At 42.7% G+C, this 25,347-nt stretch overlaps 3 protein-coding genes across 18 annotated transcripts; all 3 read left to right on the top strand.

The window, feature by feature from the left end:
- Window positions 1–81: 81 nt before the first annotated feature.
- pbxip1b (pre-B-cell leukemia homeobox interacting protein 1b) lies at window positions 82–9,298 on the top strand. 14 transcript variants are annotated; one of them, XM_069537785.1, is made up of 12 exons: window positions 82–337; window positions 2,003–2,078; window positions 2,438–2,513; window positions 2,777–2,850; window positions 3,261–3,669; window positions 3,827–3,901; window positions 4,592–4,840; window positions 5,009–5,032; window positions 5,597–5,649; window positions 5,971–6,084; window positions 6,236–6,470; window positions 6,648–9,298. In XM_069537785.1, exons 1-12 carry the CDS (start codon window positions 192–194, stop codon window positions 8,156–8,158), a joined length of 3,042 nt encoding a protein of 1,013 aa, XP_069393886.1. In that variant the 5' UTR covers window positions 82–191; the 3' UTR covers window positions 8,159–9,298. The 14 variants fall into 14 exon arrangements, with proteins under 14 accessions (XP_069393886.1, XP_069393891.1, XP_069393890.1 ...); XM_069537790.1 differs by having other exon boundaries at window positions 6,236–6,326; XM_069537789.1 differs by having other exon boundaries at window positions 83–337; window positions 6,236–6,326; window positions 6,645–9,298.
- Window positions 9,299–12,882: 3,584 nt separating this feature from the next.
- On the top strand, window positions 12,883–20,003 carry LOC109632985 (protein S100-A16). 3 transcript variants are annotated; one of them, XM_069537795.1, is made up of 4 exons: window positions 12,883–13,016; window positions 13,853–14,026; window positions 19,263–19,384; window positions 19,488–20,003. In XM_069537795.1, the coding sequence occupies exons 3-4, from the start codon at window positions 19,265–19,267 to the stop codon at window positions 19,641–19,643; spliced, it is 276 nt and encodes a 91-aa protein (XP_069393896.1). In that variant the 5' UTR covers window positions 12,883–13,016; window positions 13,853–14,026; window positions 19,263–19,264; the 3' UTR covers window positions 19,644–20,003. The 3 variants fall into 3 exon arrangements, with proteins under 3 accessions (XP_069393896.1, XP_069393897.1, XP_019948115.1); XM_069537796.1 differs by lacking the exon at window positions 12,883–13,016 and adding an exon at window positions 13,664–13,737; XM_020092556.2 differs by lacking the exon at window positions 12,883–13,016 and having other exon boundaries at window positions 13,845–14,026.
- Window positions 20,004–21,470: 1,467 nt separating this feature from the next.
- On the top strand, window positions 21,471–23,330 carry s100t (S100 calcium binding protein T). Its single transcript, XM_020092772.2, has 3 exons — window positions 21,471–21,622; window positions 22,540–22,702; window positions 22,798–23,330. The coding sequence occupies exons 1-3, from the start codon at window positions 21,507–21,509 to the stop codon at window positions 22,957–22,959; spliced, it is 441 nt and encodes a 146-aa protein (XP_019948331.2). The 5' UTR covers window positions 21,471–21,506; the 3' UTR covers window positions 22,960–23,330.
- The last annotated feature ends 2,017 nt before the right edge of the window (window positions 23,331–25,347 follow it).

The raw sequence follows: 25,347 nt of genomic DNA on the forward strand, positions 1-25,347 counted from the left end.
AGAACAACAGTGGATGAATTTTACAAGCTGTTAAACATGTAGAGGGAGGATCTTTGTAAACTGAACCTGGACACGTGCGGAGCAGCAGTGACAGTGTTTGAACCAGGGTTTGAGCTGAAGTCATCACCTGCATGTGTCAATCAACCTGGAAGCCTGCCTGGTGACGACGCGTCGCGATTGGAAGAGCTGGCATGAGAGGGGGCGGGACGGGAGCGAGCGCCGCCTGCGGATTGGAGGAGAAGGCGAGTGTCCGGGAGGAAACTTCCCCAAGTTGGATGCGAGGAGACGGACGCGTGTTTGAGCTCCTGCGTCAGACTGAAGAAGGCGACGCTCGGCGGTAAGAAGCTCTCCTCACTTAATGTTCTGTTCCTCCAGCAGGAAGTTTTCACACGTGTTGTTGTTATTTTCCTTCCGTTTCGCAGTTCCGCCCACTTCCTTTCTTCTCGGTGGCTCGACCGAAAGTTTTGAGTTTAATGGCGAATGTCAACAAGTCTCCTTTTGCTCCACACCTGAGGTTATTTACCTCAGGAGCTCTCGGCCTCCACCGTCGAGTTGAAGACGTCAGTATCAGACGTGGGGTTTTTCTCTCTGTGTGACATGTCCTGCCCCAGGCTTCTCTCTGTGTGTTACACTTTGATAACCTGTGTGTTCTTGGTGATGCTGTGTGTGAGAGAGCTGCTGTGGACATGGTGCCTCCTCCTCTGCCTCATTCTCTTGACCTTTTTTGGTGTTTTTTTCCCTTCTCACACCAAGAAGATAAGAGGAGGCCTGCAGCTGCTTCTGGCTGCATTTGTGCATGAAAAAACTGTATAAACAAGTAAAAATGTATTTATATCCTCATGCAATTTTAGTTTTTTTTTTTAACAGAAATGGTTTTATGGTCAGTGCCGTCAAGCCACAGCCACTTATATAGATCAGATAAGAGCAAGAGACATGTATTTCCCTCTGTTAAAGGCTGCCATCTTAGTTGTTCATTTAAAAACAAGTCTTTTTAAAGCTGTCATTAGATCGCATTGCTGCCCCTGTTGTGTCTTCCATTGCCACCTCATGCATGCTCCCTCTTGATGTCTCCTCTCAATCTCTCTCCAGCTATATTTAGCCAGTATCTATTTAAACCTATATGCTCCACAATGCTCCCTGGGCCTCAGGCTGGATTCAGTAGACCTCTCTTGGGAGCCACTTGATTAGGAGACCTAAATTGCAGAGCTCGGAGAGAATTGAATCTGTGGAGTGATGTGTGTCATTATCCACCACAATGTTAACTGAAGGGGTTTTGTTCTTTTCTGCGTTCACTGAAAAAAAGCCAGACTACACTTGGTTAAAATATCTTGTGATGTTGTACTCTGCTGTGTTTGAAGGACAGGTTTTGCCAGGTGGTAGAATTTAAATGTCAGACTGGGTGTAAGCAGTTTTGTTGTTTAAATACACTACTGCAGTTGCAGGCGAAGAGGAAAATGGTAATTTTGAGATTCATATGCATTGTGCAAATATACAGTTTGGTTCTTTTGTAGACATCTATTCAACAGGCCACTAGCTTTGAAATGGACTGCCTACTCTGCTGCCTGTATCTCCAGTATGGTGCCGGCCGTAGTTACCAGTGTCTCTGCTGAAACATTTCCCAGCTAGTCAAAAGGCATACAACACACACAAACTACTAATGAAGAGCTGAATGCTTCTCTGGGATTGGGACTTCCTGCACACACAAACACACACATGTACATACACAGAGCAATCTGTTAACACCATGTTACATTAGGGCTTTATTTCCAGAATGGGTGAGGCCTCGCAGCAAAGCATATATTCAAATCCTGTCCATGTATAAACAAAGGAGGTACAACTCTAGAGCTGCAGTACTGACACTGTGACAATTATCTGAACAATCTGCACACTTGGGTTTGTTTTACCTTGTCATCAGAATTGATCTTAAGGTTATGAAGCCACAGAGACTACTTTTAAACCACTGTTAAACATATAATCTGTTCTGTATGTTCTTGTTTTGCAGGCGACAGGAAAAGCCTCCAGGGGTCATGTCTGGCAGCAACGGTGCGAACAACAGCTGGACCGTCCTCACTCCTGAGGTATCACCACACTGTAAAGAGCATAGCAATACAGTCGTTGTGCATGACCTCAATGACTGCATTATTTAAAAAAACCCACCTTGTCCCAAATGATTTCTTTTGGGTCACCTGAATGTGAAGTAGGTTTCTATGATAAGACTCTGCCTCTCCTTACTTTTTTTTTTTTTTTTTTTAAACCAGATTTAGTTATTATTCAGATTGGTCGACTGGCTGTAGAAGGAACTGGCCAAAGGGATAGTTTTACCCTCACACACACACACACACACACACACACTTACTGCCTTGCACAGTGGCACCTTGCTTAAGAGAGTCATGCTTATCACTGTCATTTGACAGCCTGTTTGTCTGTTTTCTTCTAGGAGACTGTCGCTGAAACCCTGAAGCCTCTGGCAGACCGAACAGAGAATCATGAAGAAAGTCTTACATCTGCAGCAGGTGCTCTTCACAATAAATCTGAGGATGTCTTTCATACTAACTTATTATAAGGTTTAGCTTTGTTGATTTCCCTTACAACTTTTATTCATTTTCTTTCTTCTCAAAATGTCAAACCAAAATGTAATATAAAATTTTTTAAAGTCAATTGAAGTGAAGCTCATCACTCTGCATGGACATGCTGTTGTCTGAAGTCAGAATTGCTCCATTGCAAATGTTCAAGATCAAAATGTTTCCCTTCTTTCCTCCTGTGTCTGCTTGTCAAGAGCCAGACTCTGGAGCAACTCAGGCTGCAAGGGGTGAAGCATCTACAGAGGGCTCCCCTGCGGAGGAACACCTGGTAAGACAAGAATACACATCATTTTCTATCATGTTATAGTTTTTAAATTATGCCTGAGTTGTGTCCTTGGATTAGAGGGAATTGTGTCTGGAAAGTTACAGAAAAAGTAATTTAATTTGATGAGGATGAGGAGGAAGCAGTCTTCCTTGTCTGCATTTTGAAGCAGCCATGAGTCTGTATTGTTCCCAGCTATTAATACAGGTCATAGTTATCTATCGCTTCAACCACCACAGTGACCCTTTTTATGAAGTCTATACAATAACCACCATATTAACCATATTTCCTAAAATGAACTTTTGTTTTTGAATTTGTTGCTTTCCTACTGTTAAAACCAAAAAATGCTCAAATATAAGGTGCCCTAAAACCTCTGAGTGGCAGTATTATGCATTAAGGATTTAATGACTTTCCAGGTATCAGAAGAAAAAAGAGTGGAGCTGATTGGAGACACAAGCACAGAGCAACACGCCTCAGTGCCGTCTGACCTCAGCGATGCCACTGTTCCAGCTTCTCTAGAAGACACTGGCAGCTCTGCTCCGGGCAGCGATGCCCTCAACCTCTCGGGGGGGCCACCCCAGGGCCCAGCACCGTCCAGCCCTGATCCTGATTCTTTCTGTGACTCCTACACCCACATGACCCCCTCCTCTGATGAGCCCCCAGCCTCACATCTGACAACAGAGACTCTGGGAGGGGGCGAGTTTACACAAGAAGAAGAGAGGCTTGCAGAGGAAGGAACAGTGCATCAGATTAATGGTGAAGAGCTACAACAGAAAGATGAGTCAGACCTGTCTTCAAGAACGAGTGACCTAGGGAAACAGGCAGGTATGAACAGTAACTCAGACGCCATTATTACATTATTATTTGAATGACCTCATTAAAAGTTTTTTATATACATGGCAAAGATCATCACCTGGTATGCCTGCATCCTTTCCTCTCTTTTTTTGGAGACTAAGCACTATGTACTTATTTATGTTTGAAGTGTACTTGGTGGACCAGCTGGTTATGGACTTGTTCAGTATCTGGGCCAAGAGGTTGTCTGGAGAGGCTGTGGTCGGTATGAGGAAGGGAGCATGATGTGACAGAGTAACTCTGCATGTACTCAGCAGCGAGGCTGCTGCATGACACCCTGCAGAAGTAAATTGGGTTCAGAGGGACTGGGACCTCCTAAAATGTTTTTGCAGTGTGGTGCTTTTTGTCTGCAGCTCTTTCTCACTACAGCAGTAAAATGATTATTTTGCTCTGCTTTGCAATCTTTCATATTCTCTTTGTTTACCAACAGGGTTTAGTGTCAATGAGTTCTTTTCAGTGTTTTTTTATCGTCGCTGTGCTCTTTAACAGCAGTGTGGGATGCAAATAATTTGGAAAGCTAAAATACTGTTGTTTCGAGTTGCCAGGAATTTCAAAATGTAACATTTGAATCACTTGTTTATGCTGTTAAATGGAAACTAAGAAATTGGGCACAGCAGAGCTAATAAAAAAAGCAAGTCTTGCGTCCCATGAGGTCTCATACTGCAGAATCAGAACAGTTACAACACCATACCTGCTGTAATCCATCTATTATCAAATCTGCGTGCCAGAGCAAAGTCGTACCCTATGATGTGCAACAGTTCTTAAAAATGATAAATACATCAGTGGATGCTTATAAAGTAAATGATGAGCTTTTTCACAATTACTTTGTAAATTATTAAATTTACTTGTAATAGTGTAAAATCAGCTTTTTATACTATTTCCATTTCTGCTCCAGACTCCCCAGTGGATTCAGAGGTGGGTGAGGAGAGGACTGAGAGGACAGAAGAGGAGGCAGAGCCAGAGGTGAGGAGGAGGAGGAGGTCTCTCTTGGCATCTCTGGACCGGATCGGTAGGACAGAGGAGGAAGATGAAAGAGAGGAAGAGTTTCAGGTGCCACAGCGAGACGACGACAGCGGATTCTCTGTGAACAAGTGCATCCTTGCTGCCGTCATTCTGTTAGGCCTCGGCACTATCTTTTTCTCCGGTAGGCATCGCGCTTTGACCTGTTGCTAACGATAGCATCCAATCCTAATTCATAAAAGTCATTTTAGATGGATTTCAAAATGTGACAGTAAAGCTAGAAAGAGGGAAGAGGGGCTGGAAGTGGTATAGAACATGGTCATGTTGCAATTGAGGTGTACTGTATCTGCAGGTGTCTTCATGGACCTGAATGAGGGTAGGTTGTTTTGTTGTATATGCATGAGGGGATGAACACGTGCTTCCTTGCCCTGCTTGTGTTTGTTTGTGTGGATATGCATGCAGTTAAAACAGTTTGGCATCTGACACCAATATTTGAAGCACTGCATGATTTGAATGGTCGCAACAAGGCGTATTTGCTGTTGAGAATGAAAACCTTGTACCACAGTGTAAACCATTAGCTTAAGCTTGACCTTCATGCCTTTCAAAGTTAATTTGTAGGTTTATCCTTGGCATGAAAACATTTTAAGAACATACAGCATGAGGTAAACATTGAAAATGAAAAACAGCTAAATTGAAGATACAAGGTTGTCAACCAGCAATGAATGTATTGCCCTTAACCTTTCTTTTACATTGTAATGACATTATGCAGTATACATGCCGTGAGCATGAGCAACACACATCTCATTATCTGGATTTTTTTTTTTTTTTGAGTAGATACCACATTTTTTAATGATGAGCAATGAAGTGTAAAGCATCTGCTTGTGTTCTTTGTCACTGTATTTTTGCATATTGAAATAAAGCTTTACATAATGGTTTTCAGAGAGTGACTATGGGACAAGGGAGCTGAAAGATTCTGAGGCTCCAGGAAAACAGGTCAGTGTGATGTCAACTTTTTCTACTATTCCATTCTGTCTGTTCTTTATAGTCTAACTTTGATATGTTATACCTGCAATGTTGTGGACAAGAAGTGCCATGGCAAGAATTTATTGTTAGATGTGCTCAGTAGGAGTCCACCCACAACGCTGGCAGTATTGCTGCTATTTTCTGCCTCCTGTGCCTCTCTGGATTTGTTTTCCCCATTTCATCAACATGTACTGTTCTCGCACTTCTCGACTAATCCGTTTGACTTTAATGATGTTGAGAAGTCTTCTTAAGCCCTGACACTGTTGTACTGTGTGTGCAATTTGTTGACAGGAGTGGCTTAATCCAGAGGTTCCTCCACCTCCAGTCGATGCTGACAGTACAGAGCTGCTAAATAAGTTAGCTGAAGGGAACCAGCATATTTCTTTGCTACAAGCCCAAGTTCAGGTGTGACTCCATGCTTTCTCTTACTTAATTTCTCCCCTCTGTGTTTGTGTGTGTTCACGTACATACTGTATAAACACGATTATAATGTATGTCCATATAAACGTGTCTGAGTGTTTAATAGTCTCACAGGACTGTCTTTTTCTTTAAACAGGCAAAGGAAGAAGAGCTAAAAGTGGCCAAGGGACTGGCAGCAGAGGGTGCAACGGAGCGGCTGCAGTGGGAGGAGGTGGAGAAGGAAAACAGTAGGTTGAAGACAGAGATGGCATCTCTCCCTGTTCTTCAGAAAGAGAATGAGAGGATGAAGAGAGAGCTGGAGTCTGTCCTGGCCCTACAGAAAGAACTAGAAACACTGAGATCGACTGTGACTGAATTAAAACGCTCCTCAGGTACAAAGGGATGGAGGTAGGGATTGGGCGAGGTGCAGGGTAGATGTAGAAGATGATAGTTAGTAGAAAGTTAGGGAAAGACTGGGATTTTTCATTCTTTTACTCTCCTATTTTCTCACTTGACTGTTCACTGTTCACCTCTGTAGCTGTAACAACCACTTTTGTTTCCCACAGCAGCCACTGAAGCCACCCAAGCACCTGTGAAGTCCACAACATCGCCCTCCAGTGGTCAGGCAGAGGAGAGCAGACAGGACACAAATAAAGAGGGAGAGGACAGGAAACCATGGAAGGACCAGAAAGAGAAGAAGACGGATTGGAAGAAGGAGAAATATGACACTGGTGAAAAGAAGGAGTGGAAAGAGAGAGAGAAATCTGAATGGAAGGAAGGAGAGAAAAAGGAGCGCAAAGATAGAGGTAAAACGGAATGGAAAAAGGGAAAACATGAGCAAGGGAAGTCTGACAAGGTGAAAGATAAGGAAGGTAAACAGGAGAGGCACAGCGATGTAACGAAACAATACAAGGAGAAGGAGAAGATGAAAGAAAAGGTGAGCGGAGGTGATGAAGGAAAGTCATGGAAGGCGAGGGAAGGAAATAAGGAATGGATAGAGAAGACTGAGAGAAAAGATCGGAAGGAAGTGAAAGACTGGAAAAAGGGGAAGCATGACAAAGTGAATGAGGGTCAGCAAGAGAAGAAGGGTTGGAAGAGGGGAAAGGACCATGGAGAGAAACACAATGGCAGGGAAGAAGGGAATGGAAAGAAAGAATGGAAGAAAGTGAAAGATGGCTTCAAGGAAAGTGGCAAAGAGAAATGGGAGTCGAAGGATTGGAAAGAGAAAGGTGAGAATAAAGAGTGGAAGAAAGATGAGTGGAGGGGTAAACATGGCAAAGAAGGGAAAAAAGGTGAAAGGAAACAGTGGGAAGAAAGTGAAAATCACAGCAGGAATGGTAAAGACAGGAAAATGAAGGATGAAAAGAAACAGTGGAAAGAGAATGAGTGGAAGGGTAAAGATGATAAGGAATGGAAGAGCAAGGATGAAAAGAAACCGTGGGAAAAGCAGGAAGAATGGAAGAGAGGGAAGAAAGAGAAAGATCGCAATTATGACGGGAAGAAGGACAAATCCAGCTCTCAAAAAAACAAAGATGAACACCATCATGACGAGCATGTGTGGGGAGAGGGGAAGGCCGCTCACACACACCGCCGCCCCTCCCTCGAACAGCCCGAGTACTGGGTCCAGCAGAGAGACCGGCTCCAGCACAAAACCAAACCACCACAGCAGTGCAACTCATTGGAGACCTGCGCTAAGAGTGAGGGGCTGCTTCCTGTCCCCCTCCCTGAGTTTGAAGCTATCCTCCAAATTTACCTAGACAAGGCAGAGGAGGCGGGAGTGGATGCTTCCAAAATAGAGGAGCTCAGAAAGCTGGCTCCAGAGTTCTTCAAGGATGGAGTCTTTGCTCATGACCAAATGAGCTTTCACGATTTTGTGGATGATGTGGGGGATATTCTGGAAGATATGGTGGAAGATACGGTGGAAGGGGACGAGAACGGGGAAGAGACGGACAGCGAAATCGAGGAAGAAATGGAGGAGTTTGAAAGAGATGTCATGAAAAGGTTTTCAGTCCCAGCAGCTGCAGAGAAAGAGGGAATCCAAGAGGAGAAGAGGAAGGAGAGCGGACGAGGACGTGGCTAAAGAATTAATGGATCCGTCAAAAGCAGCAAAGAGGAGTAGTGACAGAGGTTATTCAAAGGGAACATTTGTTTTTGGACCACAAAAGCGTATAAAGGATGCATTTATCATTTTGTCATCCTTTTTCTTTTTTTTTTTATAGGATCTTATATTACCACATCAGTGCGTTGTTTCGGTGCCGATTCAATTTACAGTTTAACTTCACTGATTTGGGAACTGTTTATTTCACCTGCACACATGCACACAGCGGGAGAGAGATGGCTAACTTATAGATCATAAGATTTCTTTGGGATGAACGTAAAAAAGATGAAGAGGCTGAAACCCTACATCTAGTTTCTTAGTTTTATGTTATTTTCTTCCTTCTCTCAATCCTGTGAGATTGAGCTGCTTTGACTCTCATCTCTGGAATAATATAACCACTGTAAAGTCTTAGTCACTCATTGCACATCTTCCTCTGCTAACAGCCCTGTGCACTGTTAATGTCTTTACTTATCAGGCCTGTAGCTGTAGTATGTCATCTTTATGTTGTAATTTCTTGAGCCTCTCTCCTGAAAGATTTAAAAAATGAAGTTTTTTTTATTTAGAGTGGGGTGCGTGTGAAATGGTTTGATGAATATTTTACGTGAATTAAGAGAGAATCGGCTTTGGTTTTGAATGTTTTGTACATATTGCTTTAAATGTTTTAAAACTATGCAGATAGATATAGTTAACTTATTTTGTAGAAACAGGCATGATATAGGTAAAATTAAACAATTGGCAGGCACATAAAATATTGACATGTTGAGCATGCATGTTTCTTTTCAGGTATCGAACTTGTGTTGTGCACTAGAATGTTCTTAATTATTGTTTTATTTGGAACGTAACATTTGTTCATCTTGATTTGGGTTGTCATGGCTCTTAGATCATGGGAAATAGATGTTGGACAATAATGTTTAAACAGATTTATAAAAAAACAACTAACTTATGAGGTGTTGCTGATTCAAGGCCCTACAGCCGCACAGAGATTGTTAACAATGCAGAACCACAGATTGTGTTGGCCTTTTGGCAGCATAAGACGACTTTGTATGTTAGAATGTTCTTATTTGCCGATGTTATTGTTATAAGAGCAGAATAATAAATTTTGTGCATCCATTTGATGAAAAACCTTTTTTTAAGTCTATGAATTTATTTGATATAAAAGAATTCTACCTGCAAACATCTACTTATTTTATTAGATGGTGATTACAGGTATTAAATACACTTGAATTTGGTCGAGTTGGAGTCACAAGTTGTGATAATTCTGCAATGTTGGAAAGAAGGTGAGACTTTTTATTGCATTTAATCTCAACAATAACTGTTATATTAACTGGTAATAGTCCATAATGTCTGTAAAAGGTTGTTGCTTGTTTGTTGACAGATCAATACAACGCAAGTGTCTTCTGTCCCCGTCCTGGCCGTCGATCATGGAGTAGTCTACTTCTGACACACTGATGTCTATGTGTGTTCTGCATCTGGATACATGGAGCAACAAGTTTGCTGATGTTAGCTGAAGAGAGGAAAGACAGAGAGAAGGTAAGGTTGACTTTAGTTCAAGACAAATGGATAACCTTAAAATCAGCTTGGATACAAGATTTTACCTTTACATTTTTATGGAGTACAGATATCCATTCTTCATCATAATATTGTAAAACTGCTGTACCTCTCTGTCCATCTATATCCTGCTCCCTCTGTATTAAATAAAGTTTCATGCTGAGTTATGTTCCCTAACGTTCACCTTTCTCTCTCGGTTAATGATTAAACCCAGTGAAGCCTGTTGAAGGAGACAACCCCGTAGCACTGCTGTGTGACTTTGAGGACCTGTAAGTTTCTCCACTATTTTAACTTTCTGAGCAAAACTTTAAAAGCTAAAGTGCATCCACTCTCAGGAATTTAAGTTCTCTGTCACTATGATGGATTTCTCTCAGCTGGATTCCCGAGAGGACAGAGGTCTGTCTGCAGGGCTCTTCTTTGCATGCATTTCCAGTCCTGACAGTGGAGCGAATATACATATATAGCTGACCTGAGAGCGGAGCCTGCACCTGTCAGGACCCCAAAGAGGAGCCCTGCAGATGGACCAGTTAGACAGATCTGTTCAGATCTGAGGGAGAAAGGTTGATGCGAGGGGGGTTTGACACATTGAGTCAACCCGACAGTTGTATTAAACAGCCAGATGTAGAATGTAGGCTGTATAAAAGGTAAATAGACAGCTGATTAACTAAATACTCATGTAGGCTAAAGGCGTGTTGCTTCACTGTTTTCTTATCAGTTACTGTACTCCTGAATGCTGCAGCACCTGCTTTCAAAAAGAAGAATCCAGACTGTGTTCAAACAGTGGTGTATTAGCCGTCTGGTTTAGGACTAAGTCCAGTTGGCCTTCAAGTTTTTACTGGCCCTGTCAGTGTCTTCACTAGCCCTCTCTTTGTGCTCGTCACACAGGGTGCTCATGACGACTGTGCCACTTACACCCAAATGAATGTGTGTTAACATTGTTGACTAATGCAACAGTAGGAGAGACACACACACACGTTCACCCGCCCTCCTTCAGTCAGAAGATTTCTATTAGTTGGATGAGGTGGGTGCAGCAGGCAATCAACAAAAATAGACAAACAAGTCCTTGGACACAAATACACTTCCAGCTGAGCATCCATCATAAGACCAACTAGCTGCATTACCCCATGGACGAGCCTGATGCTCATATATAGCTATGATTACTGAGTCCTCTCTGTGAGCCATTTATTGTGTCTTAGCAGCTGCACTTCCTCAATGATGGTCAAGGGAATGGAAACAGAAATATAGACTGCTGTGTCAGCATTGTGTGTGTGTGTGTGTGTGTGTGTGTGTGTGTGTGTGTGTGTGTGTGTGTGTGTGTGTGTGTGTGTGTGTGTGTGTGTGTGTGTGTGTGTGTGTGTGTGTGTGTGTGTGTGTGTGTGTGTCATACAGCTGAGACATGAAAACAATGTGTAGATATATCTGAATGATAAAGCCGTTTTGCTTGTTACCAACTGTCTCCCTAATATGCGGGTTGTGCACATTCTGTCAGAAGTTTGACTTAAATAATTTCACTTTTCTGAGGTGAAACCCAAGGGTCTCATTCTCAGAAGTTTTTGCAACAAAAACTGGATAATTATACCTGATCGACTGCGTTTCTTTTAGCTCTGCAGCACAGTCTCCCCAACAATTTCATGCTCATACAGAGGTGTGGAAAATGTCTGTGCATCAGCATTAATTGAGCACAACATTAAACTGTTTGTGAACACGCTACTTTGATGCTTTTAAACTGTCTAATTTAAACCTATAACTTAACCATTCAATTTGAATCATATTGAGAAGCACTCTCAAGGCACATTAGAGAGAAAGCTCATTCCTATAATATTATAGAAAGAAACTCAGTAATCAAAAGAAACTATAGCTGACTGATGGAAAAAGGTCAGTGGTGATCGAGAATCACATCAAACTTTAATGGGTTCTTTCTTGACCCATGTCCAATCCTTTCACCAGGTAGTATATCGGCATTTGTTGTGTAATCCTGCCGACAAACAAACCAATGGACAGGGATGAAAACATAACCTGCTCAGTGGAGGTAATACTGACATGATCCAACCAGCAGCTGCTGCCTGTGTAACCAAAGCCTGATCTACTGCCACTTGTGCCGTAGAGCATCCTTGTTGTCAGGACACTATTAAAAGCACATTAATAAGATAAAATCATTGCATCTGGTGGCATTTTCCTTCATTTCCATGAACAATGAGTTGAACGCACGTAAACCGACCTGCTGCCATAAACACTCATTGTACAACAAATGCCAGTGAATCGAGTTGTAAGAAAAGTTCCCAAAAATGTATCATTTAAGCCTTTTTAGCAAAGTTTGCTCAAATCTAGAGTGACCTGTTTTTAAGATTAACATCATAAGAAAGAACAAATGGATTAACTAAGAGCCAGTGTCAGGCCTGGGAAATTAGACTATATTTAGAGATGGACACTGCCTTGTTGTTTTTGTCTTTTCATGGGATTTGTTTGTACATGTTGATGCGGAACTGTACTTAGCTATAATTGTTTGAAAGACAAGAGTCAAGCAGATATTCTTAGATTTCTCTGAATCTGTTTTGTCCTGCTGGTAAAACTGCTTTCTCACGAGGGTGGATTCATATTGCAGTGGGGATCATCTGGATGCCACATTGCCGCTTATTGCTTTGACCATGTAATTAAATGTTAGTCATCATTGGTCTGAGTTAAATAACCGTACGAGAAAAGAACATTTGGGAGTATTTTACCTCGCTGCAGGACACAAACAGTTTAATGTCTCCCTGTGAGTTTGTTATAAAGTAAGAGTTCCCACCCTTTAGCGACTTCTAAAGTGTCCTGTCTTGTTTTGGTTTTGTTTTCCAGAACACAGCAGTAGAACGTAACAGTTACTGAGGCCTAACAAAAAAAAAACCTCTTCCCAGTGTGGAAAATTCCATGTTTCCAGTCTGAAATAAACATTGACCACTAGATGGTGACAGAGACAAGGATCCGCAGAGATGCCAAACCACCTCTGCTGATGTTGCATGAATTTGTTGACTGGTGTGTCATGCCAGTGGCGCCAGCGTGCCTCTGTCTCATCTCACCACCAGCATGATGAGTAATATCAAGCTCTGCATCGTCCACCGTGACCATCAGGGTGGTTTTTAGTGCTCGATACTCTTTTCTTCCTGTTTTTCCTGCAGAATGCTGGTGACCCAGCTGTATTTGACCAACGTCTGTGCTCATTGGACAAGAGCAATGATGGAGAGCTCAACTTCCTAGCGTTCTGGCAGCTGATTGGGGCATCTTGCAGGGAAACATGGAGGGTTTTCAGCCAATGGTGTGTCCCCAGATGCTCTTTTACGGTTTTACATGTGTCACTGACTTGTCTGTGTGCCATACAGCTTGCAAAAAAATAGGGAAATCAGCCAAATGGAAAACACCCTAAAGTCTTTTTCAGCTCCATAACACTGTGTTTTTATCAGTGGGCTGCCTTTTCTTTTTCACCCTGTTCCCTCAGTAACTGCTGCCAAACTGGCACTCACTCTGTCACTGAATACTATTGAACGATTTCAGCAGTTTGAAAACCAGTCCAGGCTGTTAGCTATCACTCACACACTCATACATTCCCAGCTGCTTGTGCTTACAGGTCTGCAAGGGTGTTGTAGAGTGGGAATTGCACTTTCTGGGAGCTGACAATGTGTGTATAAGCATTATGTGTTCTTGGCTTGAACACGCCTGTGTTTGTCGTCTCTCTCCAGGACACAAACCCAGTTGTGGTGTTGGCACAGCTGGATTTAAGGCTGGAAAATAAAATCTAAATGAAATTAAAAAAAAAAAAATGTTCCTCTTGCCTCCCATGTCTTCATTTGTGAATTTGTTCACTGTGGATTCCCTTCTTGTTTTCCCTGTGCACAAGTGAGTGAAGTTCCAGGGTGTGGCTTTTGAATACATCTGTCTTTTGGGAAAGCTCTGAACACGCACACTAAGACATGTTGAAAGTATGTGTCAGTAGGAAAATCAGAAGACTTGCATGTGCTCATATAAAACAGAGGAAAAAGGTGTAAAGATTGAAACCACACTGTGTGTTCTCCTGTAGCTTTGTGAGGGGAAATGCTGCTGAAAAGCGCTGTTGTTGCTCAAGCTGCTCCTCTTTCCACATTCCTTCTCTCTCAGGCACACGCCCTATGACAATGAAAAAAAAGGAGAGAGAGAGAGCTGGCTGGAGTGCGAAGTTAAATCACGGAAAAGATATGTGTTGCTGCTTAATCCAGCCCAGGACTGAAGAGGAGGATCACTGAGAGAGAAGGAGAACACAAACTCATTCGTCTTTTGTTCCCTGACATAACGGTGAGTCCGCTTTATTTCCATTTTCTCCTCTCCCCTCTCTTTCTGTGGTGACTGTGTGTCTTTACTTCGTCTGTAATGTTTTCATAATGAGTCCAAACTGCTTCAAAGTTACATTTTTAGCTCATTTCCTCCAGCGTGTCATCAATGTTGTACCATCTGGGAGCGTCTCTCTCTATTGTCATTGCCCAGCTTGGTGGACACAGGGATCGGGTTCCTCTTGGTAATCTAACTCCAATCCTGTTACACTTCCAGAGAAACCGGAGGCTCGAGTAACGTTGACTTATTTATTTGTTTTGTGTCACTCCTGCCTCTGGCCGCTCTACAAATTGTCAGGATTAGTTCGGGCTAAATGTAAATGTGGGACAAACCCCGCCGTGACAGCTCTGGTTTTACGCACGACGCGGACTGGCCCTGGTCACGGGACAGTACGCACCGCCGAGGCCGGGCCGAGCCGTTACCACCCCGGGAATCAGTCACCATGCTGCGGGGCTGCTGTGGTTTAGTCACCGCGGTCTTATGTAGGATTACCATTGTGAATGATTCACGTTAAAATGAGACAGGAGTGGCTTCATCCTGATGCGCATCATGACGCGCAGGGGAAGCAGCCACCTGGTCACAGACGGGTAAGAAGAAGGAAGTGAGTCAGTTCCACCTGAAGCAAACAACACGAGTGGATCTGATCGATGATCTGATCACTGATCGATACTCGTCCGCATAAGGACCCATGGTGGTCTATGGTCGTTAAGAGTGAGGTGTCAGTCCCTGCTCCAACGTTTTCTGGCACTTTGCGCCAGCTCTGTGGGTGGTGACCTCACCTGACATGAGCAAACTGGTTTGCACGATCCCACTCATCCTCATGTGCGTGTGCTCTTGAGCAAGACACTGAGCCTGAATTGTAATTCTGACTTGTACGGTGGCCCAGAGAGCTCAACAGATTAATGCTCGCAAATAGATAAAAGCAAATGAAGAAACAACTTCATCAGTAGGAAGTTCTGCAAAAAGTCACAACACAAGCAAACTCAGAAAACATCATCAATATGACGACGCACGTGCTGCAAAAAAAGTCTCAACACATGCAAATGCAGAAATGCATCCCAAATAGAATTTTTTCCTGGAATCCAAAAGAAAAAAACGTGACTTTATTGAAGTCTGTGACTCGTCATTGGTGATGGAACTGAACATAGATTCACTGTATGAATGATTTAATGTAACATATCTGAGAGATGTGCAAATAGGATTAGGGAAATAAAAAATAACTGAAGGATTTTCAAGCAGAATATTGAACCTCTGGGTCACAATTCAAACACCAATGACGCACAATATTGCACATATTCATTATTAACTACTATAACTATTAACTGTTTAACCAGATAATTGGGATTGTAAATGTATGCAGAGGAAATACAACCCCCCCTTAAAATCCATAAATTGTTCCACACCAAAGTCTAATGGGTTCTTCTTTGGGTCAAGCCTCACACCACTTTTTGTGTAAACCTGCTAATTAACTAACAAACACAAAGGAACTTTAGGAGATATAGAGAGCTATAGAGAAATCTATCACCTTATAAATTCAAATCTTGAAAGAACCAGAATCCATCCATCCATGCACCCTTTATGAGCTATACTGTTTATCCTGTGGGTGGGGCTGGAGTCAATAGAAACCGAATCCTTAAGCAGCTTCCCTAATTTGATATTGCTCAACCTTTTCACCATATTGTCATGAATTATCAAAATTCGAAACCAGCTAGAGCAGCAGTTTCCAGTTCCGGTCATAATAACATCAAAGCCTCGCTCTGTACTTAGAACTGCACTAAAAAATGTGTTGAAAAAAAATGGTTAAAACTATCACTCTTCTGGGTCATCTTGTGACAATGGGTCATATTTATTTTAATATGTCCGGAGGCAAAAAGACAGGAAGCCACAAAGTGAGCATTTGTTTGGTGCAAAACTTTTAAAATGCCACACATGCAAATTGGACACAAGCTTTCACCACACTTCAGTCATTACGATCGCAATCACCACTCTATCTGAGTGCTGTGAGGCTGCAGGAGAACTTCATGTGTCCTTGGTGCACACTCGCTGTGAGGCCGCCTCCTGCTCTTATCACACAAACACATGCTTCATTCTGCCCCATGTGTAATTCTGAGGCCTGATGTCTCCAGTTCTGACCAAAGGCGTCCTGGTTTCATGTTTATCTCATTAAACTAGAAAGAGACTCTCATGGATGGTGCAGGCCTGTCAGACATTTTGATGTATAGCCTGTACACACACACACACACACACACACACACATACACACACACACACACACACACACACTGGTCTGCCTGCTCCTCTGCTGCTGTTTGTCTTGTAGAGGATGTTTGGAAGGTGCTGGGGCAATTATAGTAACCTATTAAATAATGATGAACAGCATGCAGATGACAGATGCTCACTTCATTGTAGGAAAGTGTGTGTGTCTGCTTGTGTCTGCTTGTGTCTGTGTGTCTGTGTGTGCGTGTGTGTGCGTGTGTGCGTGTGTGCGTGCTGGCATGGCAGGGAGACATGAAACAGAATCCAGGGTTTGGGTGCCTGCTCTCACTCACCCAGTAATTAGGTTAATGCAACAGAAGTCCTAATTTGTGTTGGCCTTTTTAGATATGTGTGTGTCTTTCTATCTGTATGTTTGTATGTGTGTGTCACATTGTGTGAGCATTGAGGCGTGACATCTGTGTCAGATGGAAGACTTACCAGCTTCTACAGTTACCCCCAGCGACATCACCTCAGGCCCCCATCACCATCATCATTAGCCGTGCTGTGGATACCTTGTGGTAGTTTCCAATACATGCTGGAAATCCTGCAGCAAGCTCTCACCCCTCACTGATACTTATCAACTCAACTCAAGTATCTGCAGCATTTATTCCAGTCTTTTTTAGAGCAGTTGATTGAACAGAGAGCTAAAGGAGCAGAAACCTACATACCCCTCTGTTAGCTGAGTTATGTGCAATTAGGTTTTCAACACTGTCTCTAAGCATCACATTCTCCATGTCTCAGGTCTATACGAACAAATAAACATCTGTACTACACAAGGATCTTCATAGTTTCTGCAGCTATTACACACGGAAGCAACAGTTGTTATTGAAATACTAGAACTGTTTCGATCTGCACCAGACACTCTTAAGTATCACTCCCCGAATGTCTGATTTCATGAAATCAACAAAAACATTGAAAAACGCCCGGTCTCACAACGTTAAAGAAAATAAATCCTGGATCCTCACCGGAAATTTGATGGGGTTTTTACTTGGGCCACGCCCCGACCCTCCACAAACATTTCATAGAAATCAATTGAGTAGTTTTTGTGTAATCCTTTTAAATAAACAAACACTGATGAAAACATAACCTCGTCTGGAGGAGTTAATAAAATATATGTCTTATACAGGGATGTTAATAATTCACTGCTTCTGCAGCTGTTACACACAAAATCAACAGTTTCTATCAAAATTATCAATAGTATACTTTATGTTTCAAATACTTAGCATGTCCCTGGTTAATAAAATACACAAGCCCCACACAGCGTATACTATATTTCAAATGTATTCAAGAAATACTATAGACCAATCTTCATAGTAAAACGTTTAAATGGTAAATGGTTTGTATTTATATAAGATGAAGAGGAGTTTGGGCAGTTAGTCGCTGCCAGTGAAATACCACAAACTAATGTTGCTAGGTTTTAGTTTTTTCTGTTTCTGATCTGTTCCCAGATCAGTTTTTTTTCCAGCATCAGCAATTAGTTTTAATTTGTTGCAGATGAATGTCACAGTCAGTTAAATTTGACATGGAGAGAGCATTAGTGCATCGCTTCATGACGCAATATATTCCACAGCAGATTTTAGTCATAGCGAAAGCACAGGTGTTACTGCTAACATTAACAATGGCCAGCATGTACGACGGCAGCACACTGAGACAGAAGAGGTCAATGGAATCCAGCCATTATCAAGCATTTTTACTGCGACATTTCAAAATGTTCACTGTGAAGGCCTTTTAATGTTAATCAACAGTGTGTATACCGACGTTTAGTCACTTCTTTAGTGTTTGACAAACTGATAAGGTGCATGGAATCAGGATGTGGCTATATGACACCTGATGAAAGCATAGATGTTGTTCCTGTGCATCCAGCGTGTCCAGCAGTGAATGATATGAATCAAAACTTCAATCTGCCTCAGGTCAGTTCAGACGAAGACGTTGCTTCAGAAGGCTCGAAGATTCTCTCAGTCACAGCAGCGTTAGATGTTTGAGCCCCGACTAGTTTAACGTAATATTTCTCAGCTGAAGTGGCGCCTGCGTCATGTTTTTCAGCTCATACACAGCACAGTGTGTAGTGTACTGCAGGCAGACGGACAGCAGGCAGCAACTTGAGCCTGCAGCCTCCCTCAGGCTTGTGGGGATCAGATGTCCACCGTCAGAGATCACAGCTCCCATTGTGTTTACCTCAGAGACTCCCCTCCTCTTCATCCTCCCAGTGCTCCCTCTCTCTCGCTCTGTTTACCTCAGAGAGCCTCCAGCCCCCCCTTCTGCTCCTCTTCCTCTACGCTGACATCACCTGTCTGTCTCACCTTTCTGACATGTTTGTGTTCAGAGGACAGATCCAAACATATCCAGTTCAAACACACTTTCATCATGTGGTCTCACTAACAACGAAAAATGAAATGTTTTATCGACATTGCTCATCATTTGTAGATTAAAATAATAACTCAGATTATTTTACTTTTTAATCGCTGTATTAACTCTCAACCCTTATAACAGTATTCTTTAAATGTAATCATTCAATTTCCTGTCAATATTTCATATTACTACTAATATTACTATTTTCACCATACAAAGCATTGTAAATGAGATGGAATGTTTTAATCTTACTAGTACTCAGTTAAACTATAGTACATTATATGATGATTGCATATAATACATTGAGAATAATCCCTAATCTTAATCATTCAGCTGTGCATAAGCATTCCAAGGTTATTATGCACATCTCTCTGTTATGCATTGCAAACAAACGATGCACTAAATAACTGAAGGAAGCCGTTTATCCACCCGGAGACCAATGTAAATACATTTTCCGGCAAATAAACTTCATCAGAACTTCTGTTGTTAAAAAGGATTGTAATTACCAAGCTAACAGCACAATGTCTGAGTGTCTGAGATACGACCATATCTCAATTCTCCTCTCCACTTTTTGTCCTTGCCTCTCACACTCTAGATATGGAGTCTGCAATTAAGACATTGGTGACCACTTTTATCACTTCTGCCAAGGGTAAGGAAAACCTAGACGGCAAATCATTCCAGAAGATGGTGAGGTCACAGCTCGGCTCCATCATGGAGGTAAGGACCTGCAGGTTTTTTTTCCTGCAGACTTTTTGAAACAAATGATCCAAGAAAGAGTTTTTACTATGCAATAATTCCTGTTTGTGTGTGTCTTGTTCAGGACACAGGCAGCACCTCTGCCGTTAAGGAGATGCAGAATGGACTGGACGAAAACAGCGATGGGAAGGTCAGCTTCCAGGAATACCTCACGCTGATTGGCTACGTTGCCAACAGCCTCAGTCAGCGCCAGTGTGGATCCCCCACGGACGCATCGTAGATGCTTGTGAAGCCGCTGTGTTCGATGGATTTGCAAATGATCCGCCTTTGCTCTCTCTTTTCTGCACCTTTTCCGTATCTTTTCTCCATTTGAATGTTCCAGCAACCATCCAGTAAACTTGTTCACAACAGTCCATAATCATCTTAACTTACTTAAATCTAAGTGAATCTAAGTAAATCTTAAGTTGTGTAACGCTCTGAACTTGAATGTCTGTCCAAGTCTATTTCTTCAGTTACATCATACTGATCTCTTCTGTCAAGGATACATTGAAGGACTCTGAGCTAGACGTGTAATTTTCATACCAGTTACACACAGGATTTCGACCATATTTTCAAAAATAAAAGCTTTATATTAAAACCACATTGTGTGTGCGTTTTCATTAGCATTTCATCAAAGAGCAACCTATTAAACCTATGGAAACCAAACACAAATGTATGCATGCAGTGGTTTTCCTGACATGGCTTGACAATGACCCACAGGCACAGCTGATACCTGATGATACCTGCTCCTTAGCTGCCAGCAACACTTGCTAAATTTAGCCGTGACAGTCAAACTCAGCAGCTTTTAGATGCACCAACCAATGAAACCAGATCCTGACAGTATACGCTTCCCATTGTGTACCATCCTCCACTCTGCAACACTATACATACGTATAGACATATGGTGCATTCAAGTGTGCATACAACACTGTGCTCCCCCACTCACAGACACAACACACTGCAGCAACAAGAGGATGCTCTTATAGAGTAGATGGCAGATTCGAACATGCGTTTCAGGACATCCTGCAGCGACAGTGTTACTGCTTTAATGTTGGTCATGTTTGGTTTATAATTACGACCCTAGAGATCATTCAAGTGAACATAATTGTGTGTGTTCCTGCCATTGCTGTTGCTTTTCATTTTCTCTTCATGCCCTTTGGTTTTCACTGTATCCATTATATCGCTTTAAGTCTGATGGATAAATGACATGAAATGTTTGCTCATCCAAATGCATTTGTGGTCTGAAGTCATGTGTGTTGTGCATCCATGCTGCATGTTTTAAGGTATTTGAGAAAGTGTACCTGTGTGTGTGTGTGTGTGTGTGTGTGTCACCTTGAGTGAACATGTATGTTATTGTAAAGTCTTTGTATTAGGATTTTTCTGCATGGCTGCAAGGTGTGATGGCTCCATTCATCGCAGCAACAATAATCCTTCGGATACTGTATCAGACATGACCCGCCTCTCCTCCAATAAACATCTCACCCCAGCACTCACATACCCTCTGTGCTGATTAAAATCAGAAACATTGGGAGAGCTGTCAATGTTGCTGATCTTTGTCTCTGTACAGTATTTATTTTGGCACTCCCTTAGAGCCGTACCTTTGACATCAAGTCATAAAAATGGTTGCACAACATCATAGCAGGATAATCCGCTGTCATAATAGAAAGCTGTCAAGTAAATTATATGTCATTGTCACTGCACTGCAGCTCAATATGCTGCTGGTTGAGTGAGATTAAATCAACAATGTATGAAGTTAGAGACTCAGTCTTTCTGCCTGAACTGGTGATTCACACCCAGTAGCTGTTGAGAGATTTAACTTCCACACAAGGGAACATCTGAGAATAAGAAGAGGTTTACTGATGGCGCCAAAGATTGTGTTGTGTCTTGTGGTCAAATTAAGGCCACATCAATTTACCTAATGTCTTGCTGTAGTTACAGTACTATTAGTGCCATCTGTCAGTATGTGCGAGGAGGGGGGGGTCCTCACCTGTGTCCGCTCATAGGTGTCTGATGAGTAAATGGAGAAGGAGCAGAGGGGTGGGGGTGGGAAGGAGCAGAAGAGTGTCAGGTGGAAGGAGGGAGATGGGACGAAGGGAGAGGTAGGATGGGTGGAGTGAGGGGTGTATTTAAGACGTTGTCCCCCTCATGCTCCTCATCATCTCCATCACCTTCTCTCACTGCACCTGACCCGCTGGCCAGCACTCGTCCTCCTCCTGTCAGGTAAGAAACTCAGATAGAAGGATGCAGAAAACAGAACGCAGGACTTTTGTCAGTGCATGTTTGAGTTAACATAGAGTCTTAACAGGGCCACTGGTGCATAATGTTTATCCTGTAGGTGGACTGTGTGTAAGACAGGAACTTCTGGAACATTAAATAATCTTGTTGTCTGGACAACTGCATGAAAAAAGCTTAGCAAAAAATGTATTTCTGGTAGTTTTTCTTCTCTGCTGCTCATTCATGTCAATTTGGAACACGTGACTGACAGTTAGGAACAGTCGACACAGTTCAGAGGCGATGTAGGTGGAGGAAAGTAAAAGACTTACACCTGTCTCCGGTCTTTTCTACCATCCAGCGGAGCTAAAGTAAAAGCCAGATCAGGTTGCTCTGTGTGTCATGGTTACATCTCCTCCACTGGTTCAACTGCCATACCAGCTTAGAGTTTCACTCTTATCAGCTGGCTCACATGTCCGGCCTCTGACTCCCAGAGGTTCTCTTCTCTGGGACAAAGCAGCAAAACAGATGGAGGATCTGTCTATCTCTAGAGCAATCTTATCAGGACTAGTGGCACGGAGGAAACACTCCTGATGAGGAAAAATGTTAGAGCAAACTTGACTCCGGGGCTGTGCAGGGAACTCTGACTCTGCCAAATACCTCAACTGTCACTCGATAGATTATTTAGACACCATATGTTGGAGGCTGCTTGTTTTTCCTCATGCCTTATCTATCTGTCACTCCGTCTTGCTCGATTTTCTTAGAGAAAAAATAGTGTGTGCATGCATTTGTTTACGCCAAAGAGCATTAAATCTGCATTGATTCACAGCAGACTTGTCCTCGATGCTTGAGAGAGCAGAGTTTGCAATGACGTGGACCGCTCACGTCTTCTCCTCATCCCTTCTTTCTCTTCTCTCCGTCTCCAGAATGTCTTTGCCCAACTCAGAGAACGCCTCCACCCTGGAGAACGCCATGCAGCTCATGATCCAGACTTTCCATAAGTACTCTGGAAACGAGGGTGACAAATATACACTGAGCAGGACTGAGCTCAAAGAGATGCTTAATTCAGAGCTTGGCAACTACCTGGGGGTAAGGAGCGTGCATGTGCAGGCGTAAGAATGCAAAATGCATCACAGGCTTCATAGATACGACCTGATTTCTATTTTATACCCTCCCCCCTGCAGAATGCCCAAGATAAGGAGGCAGTGGATAAGGTTATGGGAGACCTGGATTCCAACAACGACGGGGAGGTCGACTTCACCGAGTTCATCATACTGGTCGGAGCCCTCACCGTAGCCTGCAATGACTTCTTCCTGGACTACAATGAAAAGCAAGAGAAGAAGTGAACGCCCTCGGCATGGAGACGCCCACTCTGCAAACCTGCAAGGTCCAGGGAGAAAACAGTTTGGACTGGAGAGGGGGAACATCCTGTCATGGAAGTCACATGCCACAAATACACACACACAAACACACGCACACACTAACACATACACTAACACACAACCACATGCACACACACTGTGGGTGTTTGTGTATTTGTCTGCTTTTACCCATCAATCCATTAAAAGCTGTATCATTTGCAATGTGAAAACCTGGAGAGTTTAAGTTTGTTTCAGCACCTGTCATTGTTGAACACGTGAATCTCTTTTTCTCTTCATGTCATTTTGTAACACATTCCTCCCTGGAAAGAATAAATGGGACCTTTTCCCAAACAACACCATGTGGGTTGTACTTTATTACAGCAGGGACACATGACGGGCACCAGGTGGCAGCAAGTGGCAGCAAGTGGCCCTCGTTCGAATCTCGCAGTTGTGATTATTCCACTAACTATGGATTGAAAATAGATTTTTGTTACAATCACTGGCAATATATCAATGTAATAATACTAATGAAGTGCGTATTAGCATATTAGTGGCCCTTTGCATTCAAAGAATTTCCAATTTTACAAGAACAGGTAGTTTTCCTGTTTTCACAGCAGAATAATCAGAGCGTAGAGTGACCTTGTCTGGGTTGTACACCCATGATTGTTCAAAAGCTGTGCTTCCTAAAAGAAAAAAAGCACTACGTGAGTGTGGGCATGTGTGTGTGTGAGTGAGTGAGCGAGTGTATAAAAAGGAAGCTGCCAGCCTCAATATTAGAAAGACAGGAAATGTTTCTTTCTTTCAGGCTATCCTGTGGTGTGATTAATGGGAAGTTAGGGTACTACAGTAATTTATGGACTATAGGTTGTGCGTGTGAGTTTATCGTCTGGGTATTTGTCATGTTGTGAGGACGTAAATCTTTTAACACAGCCACATTATGGGGACAAAAATCAAGAGACCACATAATGAAGACATGATTTAAGGTTACGTTAAGGTTAGGTTCAGGTAAGAGCAGGGGTTAAATGTGGTGGAGTTAGTCAATAGTGTTTGGGTCTACTAACCCTAAGTTGACAGGAAATCAATGTAAGTCAATATGATGTCCTCTGAAGTCATGGAGCTATGATGTGTGTGTGTGTGTGTGTGTGTGTGTGTGTGTGTGTGTGTGTGTGAGAGAGAGAGAGAGAGAGAAAGTAAAAACACGCAGCACAGGCCCATACTTTTGTTAATCTGAACCTACAACCTTTATTGGACCGGTTAAGTTGTGCACAGGAGCAGATTTGACAGTCAGGAAGGAGAAGGTGAGAGATGAGGGGCGAGGATATACTGAGAGAGAGGAAGTGAGAGGAAAGGAAGGACAGAGTGGAGAGGTTAGAGGGAGAGGACAGCAGCACTTTGTCCGTGTGGAGCCGTGCGGCCTACAGTTTTCACAGGTCTCTGATAGGCTTTTCACACTTGTTTGGGATCTGTATGCCCCCCCCCCCTCTGAGTAATACCATCCTCCAGAGACAGAGAGAGAGATAAAAACACAGCTCCCAGTCCAGTGTTGAGCTGAGCTGCAGACATGGCAGCTGTAAAAAGCGGGGGGGAACTCACAGCGAGTGACAGTGAGGATTAGACAGCATTTATTTTTTTTCTTCAGATATTTATAGTGGCTTTCATATGCAGTAACAACAACACCAACAGTCCTTTGTCTCTGCCGATCCTGCTTTAACTCACTACCTGGATTGTGCTTGTTGTGGTCAGATTATCCATTTTTCCCCCAGGTCCGTTAATCCTCAACTGCAGCGTCGTTAGGAAGTCAAACACGTTTTTAACTTATTGCCTGGTATGATTGCTTCAGTGATGGAAGCGCTGTCATTCCTGTCTTGCCCGTTGAATCAACCCCCCCCCCCAGTCCCTGCGTGTTGGAAAAATAACCTTTTGGAACATAGCGGACATGAGGAAAATAAGCCGCTCCACGATAAAAAAATCAAAACTGCCCAAATGAAAAAGTTAATTAGAGAACGTAGGTTTTTCAAATGGGGCTAAATGTCAGAAATGTGTTTGTGGAAGACCAGATAAAGAGGGAGAGGACTGGAGGGAGGTTGTCAGACATTAATAGAAAGGGTGGGTGGGGGGGGGGCAACACAGTATGCTCTCCTGAACATTGTATCTGAGAGATATGATAATGGATTAGAGTACAGGGGCACGCATACATGTAAACATATGCTCTTCACATTACATACATGAACAGAATCCACTGCAGAAATAGATACACCAGAGATGGAGAGGAGAGGAGAGGAGAGAAACAAAGAAAGGAAGAACAAGTGAGACACTGTCTTACTCTGATCTGATAATCACAGCAACGACAGGCAATAAGCAGTTGTGAAATTA

Source organism: Paralichthys olivaceus, chromosome 13, assembly GCF_024713975.1.
Source record: "Paralichthys olivaceus isolate ysfri-2021 chromosome 13, ASM2471397v2, whole genome shotgun sequence".
Classification (NCBI taxonomy): domain Eukaryota; kingdom Metazoa; phylum Chordata; class Actinopteri; order Pleuronectiformes; family Paralichthyidae; genus Paralichthys; species Paralichthys olivaceus.

Bases quoted from the DNA above. Each gene is read 5' to 3' on its own strand.
- pbxip1b (XM_069537784.1), top strand. From the start codon at position 192: ATGAGAGGGGGCGGGACGGGAGCGAGCGCCGCCTGCGGATTGGAGGAG. The intron at 3,670-3,826 runs GTATGAACAGTA...TTATGTTTGAAG, and splicing joins TGACCTAGGGAAACAGGCAG to TGTACTTGGTGGACCAGCTG. The intron at 6,085-6,235 runs GTGTGACTCCAT...TTCTTTAAACAG, and splicing joins TGCTACAAGCCCAAGTTCAG to GCAAAGGAAGAAGAGCTAAA.
- LOC109632985 (XM_069537795.1), top strand. From the start codon at position 19,265: ATGGAGTCTGCAATTAAGACATTGGTGACCACTTTTATCACTTCTGCC. The intron at 19,385-19,487 runs GTAAGGACCTGC...TGTCTTGTTCAG, and splicing joins AGCTCGGCTCCATCATGGAG to GACACAGGCAGCACCTCTGC.
- s100t (XM_020092772.2), top strand. From the start codon at position 21,507: ATGGGTGGAGTGAGGGGTGTATTTAAGACGTTGTCCCCCTCATGCTCC. The intron at 21,623-22,539 runs GTAAGAAACTCA...CTCCGTCTCCAG, and splicing joins ACTCGTCCTCCTCCTGTCAG to AATGTCTTTGCCCAACTCAG. The intron at 22,703-22,797 runs GTAAGGAGCGTG...TCCCCCCTGCAG, and splicing joins AGCTTGGCAACTACCTGGGG to AATGCCCAAGATAAGGAGGC.